The 16140-nt window shown below is 43.0% G+C and overlaps 1 protein-coding gene across 6 annotated transcripts in view; it reads right to left on the bottom strand.

The window, feature by feature from the left end:
- Positions 1-16140, bottom strand: part of IKZF2 (IKAROS family zinc finger 2) — a 97915-nt gene that overhangs the window by 12208 nt on the left and 69567 nt on the right. For all 6 annotated transcript variants that reach the window (XM_081929027.1, XM_081929028.1, XM_081929029.1 and 3 more), the window contains exon 6: positions 2395-2532. In XM_081929027.1, the coding sequence (XP_081785153.1) occupies positions 2395-2532 (138 nt within the window). The remainder of the gene's footprint in view (positions 1-2394; positions 2533-16140) is intronic.

Here is a 16140-nt window from a genome sequence, read left to right as displayed (position 1 = left end):
TACTCTATTTCTTCCCCTGCCCAGGTGTAACCACAGTCATAGAATATTGAAACAAGACTTTAAATTCAGGATTTAAGTTAGGCATGCCAGCCAATAATTTCTGGGGCCAGAGTGCATTGACTGATGTACCAACACAATGGCCCAAAGCACAAGTATGTCTCTTGAGCACATTTCCCCAGGCAAATGCATTAAAGGGTGTGTGTGTGACATGAGGGCTTCTTCAAATAAGAACTAATCCTTTTGAATGCTACAAAAACCTAAAATTAACCCCTGAAAATAATGAATAAACTGCTCTGAGGCTGGAGAGGTGGAGAAGTTTCATAGGCACTATACAATAGCAGCACACAAAAGCTGGACCAGAAACCTACATAAATATACTTCCAGATTTTCCTGCTTTGGGGGCTTTCCAGGGGAATCATAGACTGAATCATTACAAGCCTCCATAAATAAAGCAGTTTGACTAGAAACCATAGCAGGAGAGGAAACATGACTGGTGTACTGCAGGAAATTACCGTTATTATATGACCTCTGAAAAGCTATCATCCAGGTACAACCAGATACAACACATCAAAGACTAGAGAGAAGGTCTTTCAGGGCAGATGTGTGATTTCCAGGAGTGCTAAGAGTCTCAGCAACTCTTTTTAAAAATAAAACATACGAAGAACAAAATCAGACATTCCACAAATATTCAGAGGGCCCCCAGAATCCAGCGCAGGAGTGATGATGGGTTGTGAATTCTGGCTCCAGAAATCTCTATGGGCAGCACAACAAGCTTATTAATCAAAACTGAAATAGCACCAAAGCCTAGTTGATTTCATTTAACTGTGATTGCCACAGTTCCTGACAGACTTATGGTTCCTGTTCTCTTCATAGTTTTAGAGAAAAAGTTGTTGTGAAGGGGTGACTTTTTCCCATTCTTGTGTTGCCTGATTCAAAGTTGCCCACAGTACAGCACAGCTTAAATCCTATTCATTGAAATGGAATTGATGGACTGGCTACTGTTGCCCCAAAGCATTGGCTACTGTGGCTCAATTCACACTTAGCATTGAAGCATGGTTTGGCAATTGGGAGCATTTGTAATGGGCACCTGCGCTTCCCACTCTCTTCCCTCTTGCATGTCTCCTTCACTTGGGTTTGTTGGGGTCTTTCCTTTTGCCGACTAGTTTGCCATGATGCCCATATTGGAAGAATATTAGAACCTTGCCTCCAAGCCACAACTTGAAACCCTAATTTGAAATGTGTTTTCAACCATGGTTTGCAAGAAAGATGCTAATCACAGTTTGCGGTTTTGGACATCACAGCAAACCATACTTAGCAGAAGACAGTCAGCAGGTCAAGGAGGAAAGGAACTTGCACAGAAGCAGGGAAGAGAGAGCATGTGATCCCTTGTGTGCATTCCCTATTGCAAAGCCACCGTTTGTATTATGTCTGAATGGAGTTAGTGGGTACAGTAGATTTTCTGTTCATGGCTCATTGATCTGAGTCTTTCGAAATGTCCTGCAGAGCCAGAGGGCTCAAAGGAGTTCAGATACACAGGAACTCCAAAAGAAAGATGCCCAAACCATCAGAGTGATCAGGTCTAACGGATTATTAGCGCAGGGTACAAACTTACAGCCAAGGTCCAACACCTCCCTCCTCACCCCTGCTCATAGCATCCCATGGGACAGACTTCCATCAGCAGCCCAGGCCAGTTCATCACTATCCAGATGACTTGTGTGCAATATTTCATGGGTGCTTTTACAGTGGCTGCCGATAAATTGTCAGCCTCCTATTATGCTTTATGTTCTGCATTGGCACAGTGGGCAGTGCCCACAGTATTAAAAGTTTTGGTGGGGCAACATTTACTAAGATGACACTGATGTAATGGATGGAAATTTGTTCTCAGTGAAGACACATGAATGACTTGTTACATGCCTCAAAATGTCCCATTCTTTTTATCCATTTGCAGTTGCCCTGATCTGGCCTCATGTGCCCCGTCATGTACAGAGTTTCTGTCTGCATTGGCTGCCCAGACATTTCACTTAAATTACATGGAGCAGCTCCATGTGCTTCCTCAGAGATTATGTGTGCCTATGGCTAGTAGCTTGACCAGGATAAATTCATTTATATCCTCCCCTTTGACCTTGTTGGGGCATCCCCCCCTCCATTGCAGCTAGCTTTCCTATTCATAGCTACTTACTGCACTAAATTAACAATAAACATAATTCACGACAAGTCTTTGTTACACTATTTTTCTTAGGCTTGAATTTATATTGAATGTTTGGATCATCGTGGGTCTATTTAAGTACATGTTCCCAATTCTTTCACTTTTGTGGATTGCTAGGAATAGCACAAAAAAGGGGGAAAGGGAGATCAGTGCTGTCAAAAGTACTCAGGACTGAGGCTTCCACTCACCATGGTGACTCATGACTTGCCCAGCAGCCTCTATACTGACATTCTGAAGGTAGTTGTGACAGCGTTCCTTGTGCTCCTCCAAAGAGCTGCGTTGCTTGTAGCTCCGTCCGCAGTAGTTACACTTGTGAGGTTTACCCACTGTGGAAAGAAGAGAGGCTTCAGGTTAAATCAGTGTTGCCAGGGCACCTTGCAGTTACAAAAATAGAATAGGAAAAAGCCTACAAAAGTTATTCCACCCTCTAACCTTTGCTCATTTCCCTTTTCTCTACCTCACTTCATCACTACCCTACCATTCACCCACACCATGAATATATAGCAATGAAATGTTACAGAAATGTGTAGTACCCACAAAGGCCAACACAGTGTGGTTTAAATACAATTACCTGTAGCCACAATTTTTTTTCCCTTTGCATATGATGGAAAGATTACAAGACACGTCACAGGGGCTTGGGGAGACTCTTATGACTATACTCTTTTTAAAAGCAGGGCTATGGGATAATATCAGAACATCCTTATGTTTCTAATGGTTTTGCAAAACAAAATGGAGACGGGGACGAGATGCGGTTGATGAAGTGCAACATCAGACGTTGTTGCATTGCATCTGTACAACTATCAGTTATTACAGTGGTGTGGCAGCTTTGAGGGGTGTCTATGTCCTTATGAAAGGGAAGGGAAGCATGTCATTCATTATCTCTATGCCAGTGGCAGAGAGCCTCCAGGCTACGAGACCAATTAGGCCTCTGAATTTGGTCCAGGAGACCATTTTGGGCAAGCCACACTCACCTGCCAGTAACCTGAAGCCATATGAATTCAGATACGGAGATCTGTTATCTCCCATCTAAAGCATGGGTGGAGGACTGTGACCCTCAGTGTCTCCCCTACTCACACCTCCCATTTAACCCTGATTCATCTCCAGAGTGTTTCTGCCTGCCTGGAATGTGTCCCTGAACTCTGATAATGCCTCCTGCCTGTCTGGATGGAGGACAGAGAGGGCTGCATGAAATGTGGATTTACAGTCATTGCTTTGCCCTCTGGACCTGCCTCTCAGAAGGGAAGCGTCTGCACCCTTGCACTCAGGAAGCTATTTGTGTCACAAGCTTTTGTAGTTCTTGCTAATGTTTCTTGGTAAGGAAGAAGCCTTCTTTCTCATTCATTCTTAATTTTGGAGGGAGCAGGGCATGGGATGTATGCAGCAGAAATAATATTTCCATTTATGCTAGATAATCACCCTGAAACAGGAAAGCACAAAATGGAATTCACCAAGAACAAATTGGCTTATAAACTGAAGTAAGGAAAACAATGCTTTGTACTGCTTAAACTCTGAAAGATAAAGAATCTTAGAAAGTACATTCAAGTCCAAGGTCATCATTTGAGAGAAGTGGAAAGAGAGGAAGCCGAGATGGAACTACCTTCCTACTTCTTTTGACATTATATTTCAAAGACAAAGTACATATAAGCTTCCTCTCTCCCTTTTTTCCAAGTCCCATGGGAGGGGGAGAGGCATCCCCCCTCCCTTCGCATGAAACTCCAGGTTGGGGGGGGGAGGGTGCACAAATCGCTCCCACTCCTATGGAATGTGCAACAAGGGCCTAAAAATGCCTTTTAATCTGGAATGTATTACTTCTGACAAAGCAATATTTACCAATACGTAGAGAAAGGAGTAATTTTTGTAATATGACGTACAGTCTAATCAGTGTAACTTTTAAATTTGATTTATGGACACCGAGGGGGGACCCAGAAGTTCATGCAAATACCTTCAGTTAACAACTGAATTCGTTTCTATTGGTCTGGAAAAAGCTCACTGCCAGGTGTAAATTTTATTCAGAAATTAGCTAATGGGGCCTCCCGCTGCTGCCAGCCACTCTGGGTGATTTCCAGCAAAATATAAACACATAATAAAGCATCAGACATTAAAAACTTCACTGTTGTCATTTATGCTGCAATAGCTTGTTCTGTATGGCTTCAGAAACACATGTTACTAACTGAAACATTATTGTTCCCTTAAAAACTTACACAAGTTTGCTAAAATGTTTAATGTTGCAGTGGATGCGGTTGTACTTCAATTGCCTGCAAATCAAAACATAATCTGCAACGTTTTGTTCTGCCACCAGCTGAGGATTTATCTTTGTCAGCAAGCTTTTAATTCTGCGGCTGTTTTACAATGACATCAATTTATATCTACTCAGAAGTAAGCCCCATGGAGTTCAACGGTTCTTTCTCCCAGGTAAGTGTTCATAGTACTGTTATTTAGTACATATTTAACTCTGCTCTTTTGGTTCCTTTTTCTGTTTTAGTTTGAGTGTGTGTTTATCTTTTATCTTTGATTTTTAAACATATTTGGATTGCTTTTAATGTTTTATGGACTAGGTCTTGTGAAGGGATCAAAATAAGGAAACTTGTGCATGCAGGCGTGTGTGTGTGTGTGTGTGTGTGTGTACACGCACACACACTTTTTTAAAAAAGGGCATCTTCAAATTTTCTCCCAAAGGCAGAACAGGAATAAAGATACAGATTACTAGGGACAGGCACCAGAAATTAGGTACCGTCCCCGGTAAATAGAATGTCTGGGTGTCCGATTTTGATGTCTGTCTTCATCAGACTTTTGTAGAAGTGTCCTTTGCCATTTGAATTACTTTTACTGTTGCATCACAAAATAACAGACACTTAACAATGCCTATTTGGGACGCGGGTGGCGCTGTGGGTTAAAGCCTCAGCGCCTAGGGCTTGCCGATTGAAAGGTCGGCGGTTCGAATCCCTGCGGCGGGGTGTGCTCCCGCTGCTCGGTCCCAGCGCCTGCCAACCTAGCAGTTCGAAAGCACCTCCGGGTGCAAGTAGATAAATAGGGACCGCTTTCTAGCGGGAAGGTAAACGGCGTTTCCGTGTGCAGCTCTGGCTCGCCAGAGCAGCAATGTCACGCTGGCCACGTGACCCGGAAGTGTCTTCGGACAGCGCTGGCCCCTGGCCTCTTGAGTGAGATGGGCGCACAACCCCAGAGTCTGGCAAGACTGGCCCGTACGGGCAGGGGTACCTTTACCTTTACTTTAACAATGCCTATAAGATCAGAGGAAAGAGAAGATCAGAACTCAGACTGTGGATTGTTTGTTTTTATGCTTGAAAAGGCTAGAAATCCTAAAAGATATCCTGCCAGTGTGAAGGAACTGTTAGAAGAATGCATAGTGAATTTCAGCTTTCAGTGGTGCTTTTGAAAAATTTACCAAGGATTGGGGAAAATACGTAGATTATCTGGAACTTATTAGTCAAGGGAAAATAACGCTAAAGGAATTCAGAGACGCACTGTAAATGATTATGAGTTATTGTTTGAAGATAATGGGAGTACAAATAATGTATAAGAACAGTGTATATTAAGAAATACATATAAAAAAGTATAATGACAATATATACTAGGAAATGTGTAACTTAAAGTATTACTTCGAATGATTTTCGGGAAAGCTAAAGGAAGTCCTGAAAGTGATAATCACACAAGGAGTAAACGTGAAAATTAAGTTTTTGTATATATTTTTTCTTCTCTTATTTTCTTTCTTTACTGGTGTATGATTGTGTAAGATTCTTATTTTTGTTTGTTTATGTGTGTGTGTATATATATCTTTTGTCTTTTTCTTTTTGAAGTAAGCAATAAAAAATTAAATGGAAAAAAAAGAAAAGTACCCTCTCTCCTTCCCTTCCTTTGGAGCCAACTCCTGGGGGCAAAGGTTCCTTCACCCCCACCATAAAATATTCAAGGGCCCCCCTCCAATGTTGATAAACATTGCCATTCAAATGGTGTGGGTGCACTGTGTCAATTATGCAGAGCTGCAGCTGGGGGTGGGGTCTAGCCAGGGCTTCTGCCCCAGTTGAAGCCTCCAGGGGGTGGCGCCATTGAGGCCCCCAGCCTCCCAACATGTCTGGGTTCGGGCCAGAGAGAAAGGTGAAAAAAGTGAAGGTCAGCTGCATGAAGCTGAAGGAGGCTCATTTACAAAGTGATGCAGGGAGAGTTGGAAAATCTGGAGAGGCTGCGTGGCTCTCCCCAGCGAAGCCTAAGATGGGATCCCCTGTGGGTTTGCTACTGTGTGAGAAAGAAACTCTGGAGGGACGGAAGGAAGGGTGGGACTAGATGATCTTTGGGTCCCTTCCAACTCTACAATTCTATGATCCCTTCAGAACTTTGAATGTGTTTAAATAGCTAAGGTTGAGGCATTTTAGATCTACAGACAGGAAAGTAAGGGGTGTGTGAGCATTTTCCCCGCCAGAGGTGGTTCCCTGGCAAGCTCCGGTCAGCCCGGCTGAATTAGGATTGTAATGCGAGGGCAGTTTCTACTTTAGACTCGCAAAAAGTATTTCTTTGCCTTAAAAGGTAAAGGTAAAGGTACCCCTGCCCATACGGGCCAGTCTTGCCAGATTCTGGGGTTGTGCGCCCATCTCACTCAAGAGGCCAGGGGCCAGCGCTGTCCGAAGACACTTCCGGGTCACGTGGCCAGCGTGACATTGCTGCTCTGGCGAGCCAGAGCTGCACACGGAAACGCCGTTTACCTTCCCGCTAGAAAGCGGTCCCTATTTATCTACTTGCACCCGGAGGTGCTTTCGAACTGCTAGGTTGGCAGGCGCTGGGACCGAGCAACGGGAGCGCACCCCGCCGCGGGGATTCGAACCGCCGACCTTTCGATCGGCAAGTCCTAGGCGCTGAGGCTTTAACCCACAGCGCCACCCGCGTCCCCATTTCTTTGCCTTACATGGAGCCTAAAATGACTACAAAATTACCGTTTCCTAAAATGAGTAATCAAACAAAAATTAAATTGAAAGGAATCATGTTGAAGCTTACTTGGGAGTAAATTTACAGATCAAAACTCCTGGAAAGTGTTTGCACAGAACCAAGAAGAGGGGGTGGGGGTGGCAAAACGTCTCAAATCGCGCGGTGGCAGCAGTGGGAAGCCCCATTAGCTAAAGTAGTGCTTCAGGTTAAGAACAGTTTCAGGTTAAGAAGGGACCTCCAGAACGAATTAAGTTCTTAACCCGAGATACAACTGTAATGAGTCCTTTGAGCAGCAGCCCTAGGCAAGGGCTTCCGCTTCCCCCCTCTTCTCCCCCTATGTGACCCCTATAATTGGCCCTGGAATGGGACATCAGAAGAACCTCTGAAACAGCTTGTGGGAAGAGAAGACGGAGAATCATTTAATCTGGTGATCCAAAATGCTTGTGCTTATGGTACGATCAGAAGAGTATGACACAGAATTCCTCCTATACTTTTTATGGCATTAGGATAAATAGCGGAAACAGATTACTCTTAAGCAAATTAAACTTTTCATATTGACTGGCACGTAGCCATTGAATTATTCAGTTTAATTAATGGCTTTAGTTCTGGTGTGTAACTATATAGGTAAAATACTGATATGAAATCAGTATCAAAACTTACAAATCAATAGTATTGTGAGCCTTAAATATTATACTTAAAATGTTTGAATTAATACAGCCATTTGTTTGGATGTACCTAAGTTAACAAACCGTAATTGACTCTGGATGGATGTGTAAGGAAATGGTTGCATATGAAATGAATAGATTCAAGCAGATGTTTGTTATACCTTTTTTCAACTCAAAAGCAGCTCCAATACCACATCCTGAACTGCTCAGAGTGAACTTTAGTTTAGGTGTGAAACTCTGGCCCTCTGTAAGGTTTGCAGGTGCTATGTTATCAGCACCATCTTTCTAGGTGACAAGTACAAATTTGCAAACATATATGTTAGGAGAAAGGTTTAGCAAGCAAGATGGCTTTATCTGCTTGTCAAAAAGAAAAAGAGAAACTGATTTTATTCACCATACTTCCCTCTCCACACTAGCTGCCATGCTGAAGGGAAAAAGGAAAACCATCACTATGTTATCATAGATTTCCACCCAAAATCCAGAATCCATTTTATTGTATTGTATCTTTGAAGTGGAAGTTTCCAGTTTTTATTGTTGCTGGGGAGGTAAATCTGAAAAACTCATACTTAACATACTCAAGGTTTAACAGGCAGTTTGATACCAAGCAGGCAAACTTAGGGAGGTATAATGATATATATAATTAACATTTAGGGTAGGGTGCACTCAACAGGGAACTAAAGTCAGTCGTAGCTCCATGGCGAGTATTTGTGTATGATAAACATAATAGCAAACACATCCTTGTCATGTTCACAATTTATGTTTTCATGTATAAGCTTGAAGCACCTTAAACACACACTTAATTAAATGCAAATGTTGGGTTCTAGAACTTCTGGTCTTTTTTTTTCTTTTGAAGTTAAAAATAGTTTACTTACAAACTCTTCAAAGGTCAGATTCATTTGCTTTTCCACACATCAGTCAGAAAAGTTTCACAGGCTGTAAAACCCACCTTAGTTATAAAGTGGTGAAAGTTCCAAATAGGAATTTAAGAGTGGCTGATGAGAGCCATGCGGTTGAGCTGGAGCAACCAACTCAAACCTCTTCACTGGGGTTATGATAATAAGCTTGATTACCCAAAGTAAGGGGAAGTGACATAGCTAAGTCTGGCAGAACAGCTTTCTTTGTGGCATTAGACCTCTCATACGCTAATTAGACTTAAGCATGCTGGGTATATGAGAGTGCTTATCTCACTGTCTGCGTGATGGACCTGTTGCCAGGTGGCAGCTTTTGAACAGTAACAAGAAGGGAGGGCAACACATCACTCTTGAACCCATCTTTTCTCTGTGATCAGAACACAGAAACTTGTCCATTCGCTCTTGCTCATCCTTTGCCAGTAACTGTTCTAGAACATCTGATCCTTATAATAAAACCTGACAAAAAACAACCCAATTAACTAAGAAGTTGAAAACAATGATTCAGAATAGGTGGGAATGGCTGCTTACCCAGTCATGGGGTGGGTGGCTGTTGCAGCCCATTGTGGTGGGCTCTAATCCCTGGGGAGCAAGCCTAGGAGGCCAGCAGTTGGGGAATTCCCAGGCCAGCCGTTGGATTGGCAAAATTTTCCGCCATATGTTTATTTGAATGGTGGCCAATCTGGACAGGCTGAGTGTGCGTGGCTTGACAACGGACTGAGGTGGAGCAGGCTTCACTCTGGTGTAAAGGCTGGCAGTGGCTAACCCCAAGGACCGCAGTTGGACAAAGAAAATCCCTCCCTTCCCACTCTATTCAGAAATGCTGTGGGTTTTGTATGCTAACTTTTTCCTTCCTAGGTACGGTGTTTATTGGCTTTGTTGTGGTTCTATAACGGTTGCCATTTTCAGAGTTGGGAAGGAATTTGAGTGCAAACAGATTGGCCCTGCTTGAGGGGTTTGCCTTCCTCATAGGAAAAGTCACAACTTTGGCAGATAAGGCATTGGGTGGAATCCCATCCCCACCTCAGAACAATGTGATAACAGGGTACCAGAAGTCTCCATCCAAAAGCCAAGGCATCAGCCCTCCAACCGGGGGGCTGAGAGGGATATACTGTACACCCAATGCCTAAGCCAAATCTAACCTACATCTGGAATCAATAAAGTTGTAAAGTAAAGGTAAAGGTACCCCTGCCCGTACGGGCCAGTCTTGACAGACTCTGGGGTTGTGCGCCCATCTCACTTAAGAGGCCAGGGGCCAGCGCTGTCCGGAGACACTTCCGGGTCACGTGGCCAGCGTGACATCGCTGCTCTGGCGAGCCAGAGCTGCACACGGAAACGCCGTTTACCTTCCCGCTGGTAAGCGGTCCCTATTTATCTACTTGCACCCGGAGGTGCTTTCGAACTGCTAGGTTGGCAGGCGCTGGGACCGAGCAGCGGGAGCGCACCCCGCCGCAGGGATTCGAACCGCCGACCTTTCGATCGGCAAGTCCTAGGCGCTGAGGCTTTAACCCACAGCGCCACCTGCGTCCCAATAAAGTTGTAGCCTATTTTAAAATCCCAGAACATTGTCCTGTCCAGTTTGTCCACCTTCATAGGTTTGGCTGTGCTGTCTGCAACAGCACTCGCGATGTAGCAAGGTCAAACTTAGAAAACTCATTTTGGCTAAAATAGTATGATGTCTTGGAAGATCTGAACATAATTCCTATGACAAAACTATGTGAGCTTAGGCAAGTCATTGCTCCTCTATCTGCTAAAGGGGTGTTTTCTTCTTACGGTTCACATCTATCATAGGTTTGTGAAATTTCTCAGATGATGGTGGATGTTCTGTGAGTCTCAATATTTAAATACACTTTGGTCTTTCCTAAGAATGAAGAGACTCCAAACCCTTGATCATTTTTAGACCAATTAGATGCATGAAAGATCCTAAGTTTGTGTACTGTTGGAGGGAAGAGAGGTTTCTTTGTTACTTGATTCTTGTTTGTTTGTGTTTGTTTGTTTGCATTAGCGTATCATGACTAAGAAACTTGCTGAAGTTACTCAGTTTTCATTTGCACTGACCATTCCCAACTGGAGATTTACAGAACACACAAGCAACAAAGGGATGGAATCCTCAGTTAGCATCAGGAATGCTGTCAGACAAATCAGTTCTCTTTTCTAGATATTTTATATTTATCAGCTAGCATATTTTTCCTGCTGTACATTTTGTAAATGAGACTGATTAATAGAACTCTCTCCCACCAGCCAAAATTGTGTAGTTAGTTTCACAGCTAAACACAAAATGGCTGCTGTCACAAGCTTTAATTATCTGTGACATTCACTAGAACAGGGTATCCCAAACTTGGGTCTCCAGCGGTTTTTGGACAACAACTCCCATCATCCCTAGCAGCTAACAGGACCAGTGGTCAGGGATGGTGGAAAATGGACTCCAAACACAACTGGAGACCCAAGTTTGGGAAACCCTGCTCTAGAACTTTGCTTCATACACCCATTCACAGGATATTTGCTTCTTACTTATACCTAGTATAGTGAATCTAGCTAGGCCTGCCAAAACACCCCAGAATGGGATACCTCATTTTTCATAGGTATCAAGAAAGAAGCTAGCAAAAATATAGACAAATAACTTCTTTCTTTATATGGACCCTCCCTTTATATATAGCTTTAAGCTAGATTTGTGAATTAAAACTATTTTTAGTAGAGATAACTTCCAATTGACATAAGAAATCTGGAGTGGATCAAGTAAACCCAGGTGAGTACTGAGGTCTGCATCAGACATCCCGCTGCCAGGGTCAAAAACATTTCTCATACATCTGAAATCAAACAGTTATGCAAACATGGCACAAATTAGAACACTTCTAATCGCAGGATCTTTAAAATGTCTTGCAGGGAGTGGGGAGAAACATATATTGGTATAGTGAAGAACCTTTGGTTGTTTGACAACCAGTTTACGATATGAAATGCAGCAATTCCTGTTCAACATGGTACTGTTCCCAATCCTTCTGGAGAATTTCCTGCCATTCCTTAAAAGATCACAGGTTTGTCTGTGTTGTTTCCATAATTATATACAGTTGTGAAACCCAAAGGCAGAAGGAACTCAGACAGTAAAACCATACAAAGCAAATGGAGAGGGAAAAATGCAGGTGTGATGAAAACCAGACCAAAGCACACAAAATATCATGAACGAAAGGCTCAGACAGAGGAATTTTAAGACAACAAGAATACAAGAATGAAGCATTCACGGCTGTTATAGTTACAGCTGAACTATATCCCCAGTTCAACTCAATCCATATCTTTCAAACCAATGGTCAGTGGTCCCTGCATGGAAAAAATAAACATTCTCTAAATGTAAATTGTAAGTTGGCTATTAAATAATGTAATGAATAATGTAATGAAAATAATGTGATGAATGAAAGTTGGCTGTAAATAATCAGCTGGATCTAACTAACACTGGTGAATATGCAGGAGCAGAGGGAACATCAACAAACAAGAAAAGCAGCCATTCTACCTTCAAAAAAGGCTCCTGAAGGACTGAGCAGAAACTACAGGCAAATGTAGTTTCGAATAGGGTGGTCACATATTGCGTTTTACAGCTGCCAGAGGACCTTCTTCCCTAAAGGAGTCCAGTTTAAAGAAAAGATTGGAAGTTGCCCATCTACAGTTAGCACCTAGACAGCTGAGTGAGCAGATACGCACATCACCTGGTCAGTCTTTTCCTCCATGGTGAAATGTACCACATTTCTATTTCGATTATAGTGATTGAATCTAAATTTCCATATCTCCACACATGTACAAATCTTACTCCTCTTTTTGACCATTTTGTTTTTAGGTGCTTGTGCACAACCAAATAGGCTTGGAAAATGATTAACAAATGAATGAATAATAATAATGAGAAAAAATAAGTGGACTCTGAGCAGAGCTGGTATCTGGGTGGCCATCCTTGGAGAATGGCCAAGGTTCCTGCACCCTCGTATGGGACACCAAAAGCACCTGGAGCCCCCTCTTCACTGCCATCACCACTCACCTCACCACAGGTGGGTGGCTGAATGAAGGAATAACGGGTGATGAGGAGCAGCCACCACTCCTCACCTGTCTCCTCATTCAGACCCCCATCTTCTTTACCACTGTCTGGAACTCAAAAGTGCTGCATAATGGGGGGCAACAGAGAAGGGGGGTAGAAAATGTGGACCTGGCACTGAATTTGAGGTTCTCAAAGCCCCTTGGATATGTAATTCCATATATCTCCCAGCATGGAATTGCAGAAGGTGAATAGGCCTGCCTATACACACACACACACACACACACACACACACACACACAGGTGCTTTTGATTACATCAGCTCTTTAACTTATGTCAGTGTAAGGTTTTTCTCTTAACATCAAAGAACATATGGGCAATTTGCCAAGGGCTTGAGGGCCACAACCTGAATATAAATCTTCATTTATCTGCAGAAGCCTGCCAAAATGTTTGCTTGAACTTGTATTTTCCTTGAGAGTATAAAACCGTCTTCTTGGTTCTAGACATATGCAACAAGAATGTACTAAATGTGGAAAGTAAGGATGTTACTGAACAAGTCTGAGAAAGCTGCTATAATGAAAGAACTTAAGAGCAAAGGACCATTAGGTTTTATAGCTGTGTAAAAGCAATGTGAGCAGGAGGTCAAGAGTGTTGCCTCATCCTTGAACATAACATGCAGAAAGAGTCTCCCCTGGATCAGGCCAGAGGTCTACCTAATCCCTTTCCAAGAGTGGCCAGCCAGATGCTTCCACATGAGGAGCATAAAGGGAACATCCTTCTTTTGTTGTCTGGCCTCCACAAGTGGCAGTCTGATGGGCCTCCAAACTTAGAGGGTAGGTGCATTTACATCTTATAGCAGGCTTCCTCAACCTCGGACCTCCAGATGTTTGTGGCCGACAACTCCCATGATCCCTAGCTAGCAGGACCAGCGGTCAGGGATGATGGGAACTGTGGCCTCAAAACATCTGGAGGGCTGAGGTTGAGGAAGCCTGTCTAATAGCAAAGTCTCTACCATCCCACCCAATATCAGTTCAAGTTTTCCTGTGTTCCCACACATGTAGCCAAGGCACACTACCTACCCATAAATAACCAACCGATTTGGGCTAACCCTGAGGTTTCCAGAGGCAAGAAAAATCTTAAGGAAAAAATTCCAGCGGGAGAGGACGCTTTTCCAAGACAGCTCAATAATAACTCAAAGATGAGGAATGGTGAGCGACTGACGCAATGTGTTCAGGCATTCATCTCAAGATGTGAAGTGATGAGTGTGCATGCAAAGCCTGCCGCCAAGACCCACAGGAAGGCTGGCTGCTCATCAGATCTTTGTGCGATTAGTGCAAAGGTCTGCAGTGGGCTTTAGAGCATATTCAATAGAACACATTTAGGAACTCTTTTTGTGATCAGAAACTCTGATAAGTCATGTTTCCATGCACAAGGTGGTTTCTTAAACTTAACCAGGCATTTGCACTACTCATTCAAAGATCTGAAGAGCAGGTAGTTCACCCAAGGACTGGTGGTTCAGGGCCTGTATGTGTCCCTCCTGCTGGTTTAACACTTTGTACAGTCCGTCAAGTTCCAACACACACACACACACACACAGAGAGAGAGAGAGAGGGGGGGGGGAGAAGCAGCTAATAAATATTATTAATAAATCAATAATTTTAATGGACACAAATGAGCACCCTCCAAACCCTAATGGACAGAAAAACAAAAGCCACCGGAGGGGAGGGGAAATGCAATGGAGTGACTAGAACCCTGAACGCACTCTTCACACTGTGACATTTTGTTGCAGAGAGAGACCCATTTCTGTAGGCAGGACAGGAATCAGAGTTTTAAGCACTTCCTCAAGGGCCTTTTCCCGTGTCCCCCCACCATTTGAAATGAGACACATAGTAAGTGGAGAGAGAACCTTCTCTGTTGTGGCCCCTCCATTATGGAATGCTCTCCCCAAGGAGACTCACCTCATGCCTTTCTGGCACCAGGTGAACAGGCTTTTTATTTTGACTTTTAAAGCTGCTTTTTTAAACGCTGGAGTCATTTGTGTTATCTTAACACAAATCTTCTGCTTCTTTATTAATTATGTCTGACATTATTTCTACTTTTAATCTATAAATCTCTCTGGGATCCTTATGACTGAAGAGGAGGGTAACAAACTTTTTTAATAAATAAAATAAGGAAAGGAGAAAGTTAAACACCAACTATGAAGGAGTGTGCAAATGGGAGCTCTGTTTCTAAATACCCAGAGGACCTCTATTTTATATTTAATGAAATGCACAGTTGGGGGTGGTGTGTTTTGCACATGCACACAAGCTCTACTTGACATCTTATTTTGATAATCTATTCCTAGAATCTACAAGAACCAGGACCAATGTTTGGCAAGAAGGAACAGGTTTGTGGACAAGCAGGTTTTTCTGACTCACCTGCACGGATCAATTGGAAAAAATAAAAAAGGGTAGCGGGTGGAGATTACAGACAAGGGAGAAATCGCAGGATAAAGTGTGAGTAATGGAGCTGGCACTGAGCCTTGCCACACCACCACTGACTTCTGAGCATGCCAGTCCCACAGGCGTAGCTTTCTGGCAGGATGAAGGGAACAGGAGGAAGTACAAGAAATGCTAAGAGTTGTATGCAGCTTACTTGGCGAGCTCTCTTTGGGGAACAATGAAGTGGGCTGGAGGTTTCATCCAGTCACATGTCAATCTTTATGACTGGGGAAGCCAGTGTTTCTCATAGTGCCCAGAATGCTACAGATCATTTAAATGTTAGATTATTCAAGTGAAATCCTTCACTCCCCCCTCACTGCTTACTCTAGTATCTGAGACTTTGAAATTTAGTATTAGAGCTGAGCTGAAATGTCTCCAAATATTTTTTCCCCTGAAAAATGTCCAGAGTTTTTCGCTCTCTTGCTCCCTTAGAAGAAGGCAAAAGGGAGACAAAAAGTTAGTAAAAAATAAATTAACTGTGCAACTGCCACTAATCCCCACCCCCTATTAACTGCTAGATAAATTTTCCTCCCCCTGGAGAAATTAAGTGAAATGGTCTCTCCAATTGTTCTGCCCACAAAGAGGGTGGAGAATTTCAAGAGTCCTTTGTGCACAGCCCTAATTAGGAATAATGCCTTCCCTCCTGGTAAATAATATTTACCTGGTAAATAATAATAAATGATATTTTGTGTGTGTGTGTGTGTTTGATGTTGAACTCATTTGCAGAGTTTGCCATTGTTGTATCTGTTGGAAGAGAATGCCAGTTTTATGCTGTGCTGAAAATCCATTTTCAATGTTTTAAATCTCCTACATATTCGGTTTATTTGCATGGAGCAAATCCCATACCTTGCAGCTAAAACTAGTATTTCAGGTATCTTAATAGCTGAGGGGCACCCTGTTTTAGAAGGGCAAGCAGATGAACAACGAGGAGACA

The sequence above is a fragment of the Podarcis melisellensis genome (genome assembly GCF_964234715.1).
Source record: "Podarcis melisellensis genome assembly, chromosome: 1".
Classification (NCBI taxonomy): domain Eukaryota; kingdom Metazoa; phylum Chordata; class Lepidosauria; order Squamata; family Lacertidae; genus Podarcis; species Podarcis melisellensis.
The sequence above is the reverse complement of the archived record's forward strand: the minus strand, read 5'-3'. Positions and strand labels throughout refer to the sequence as shown.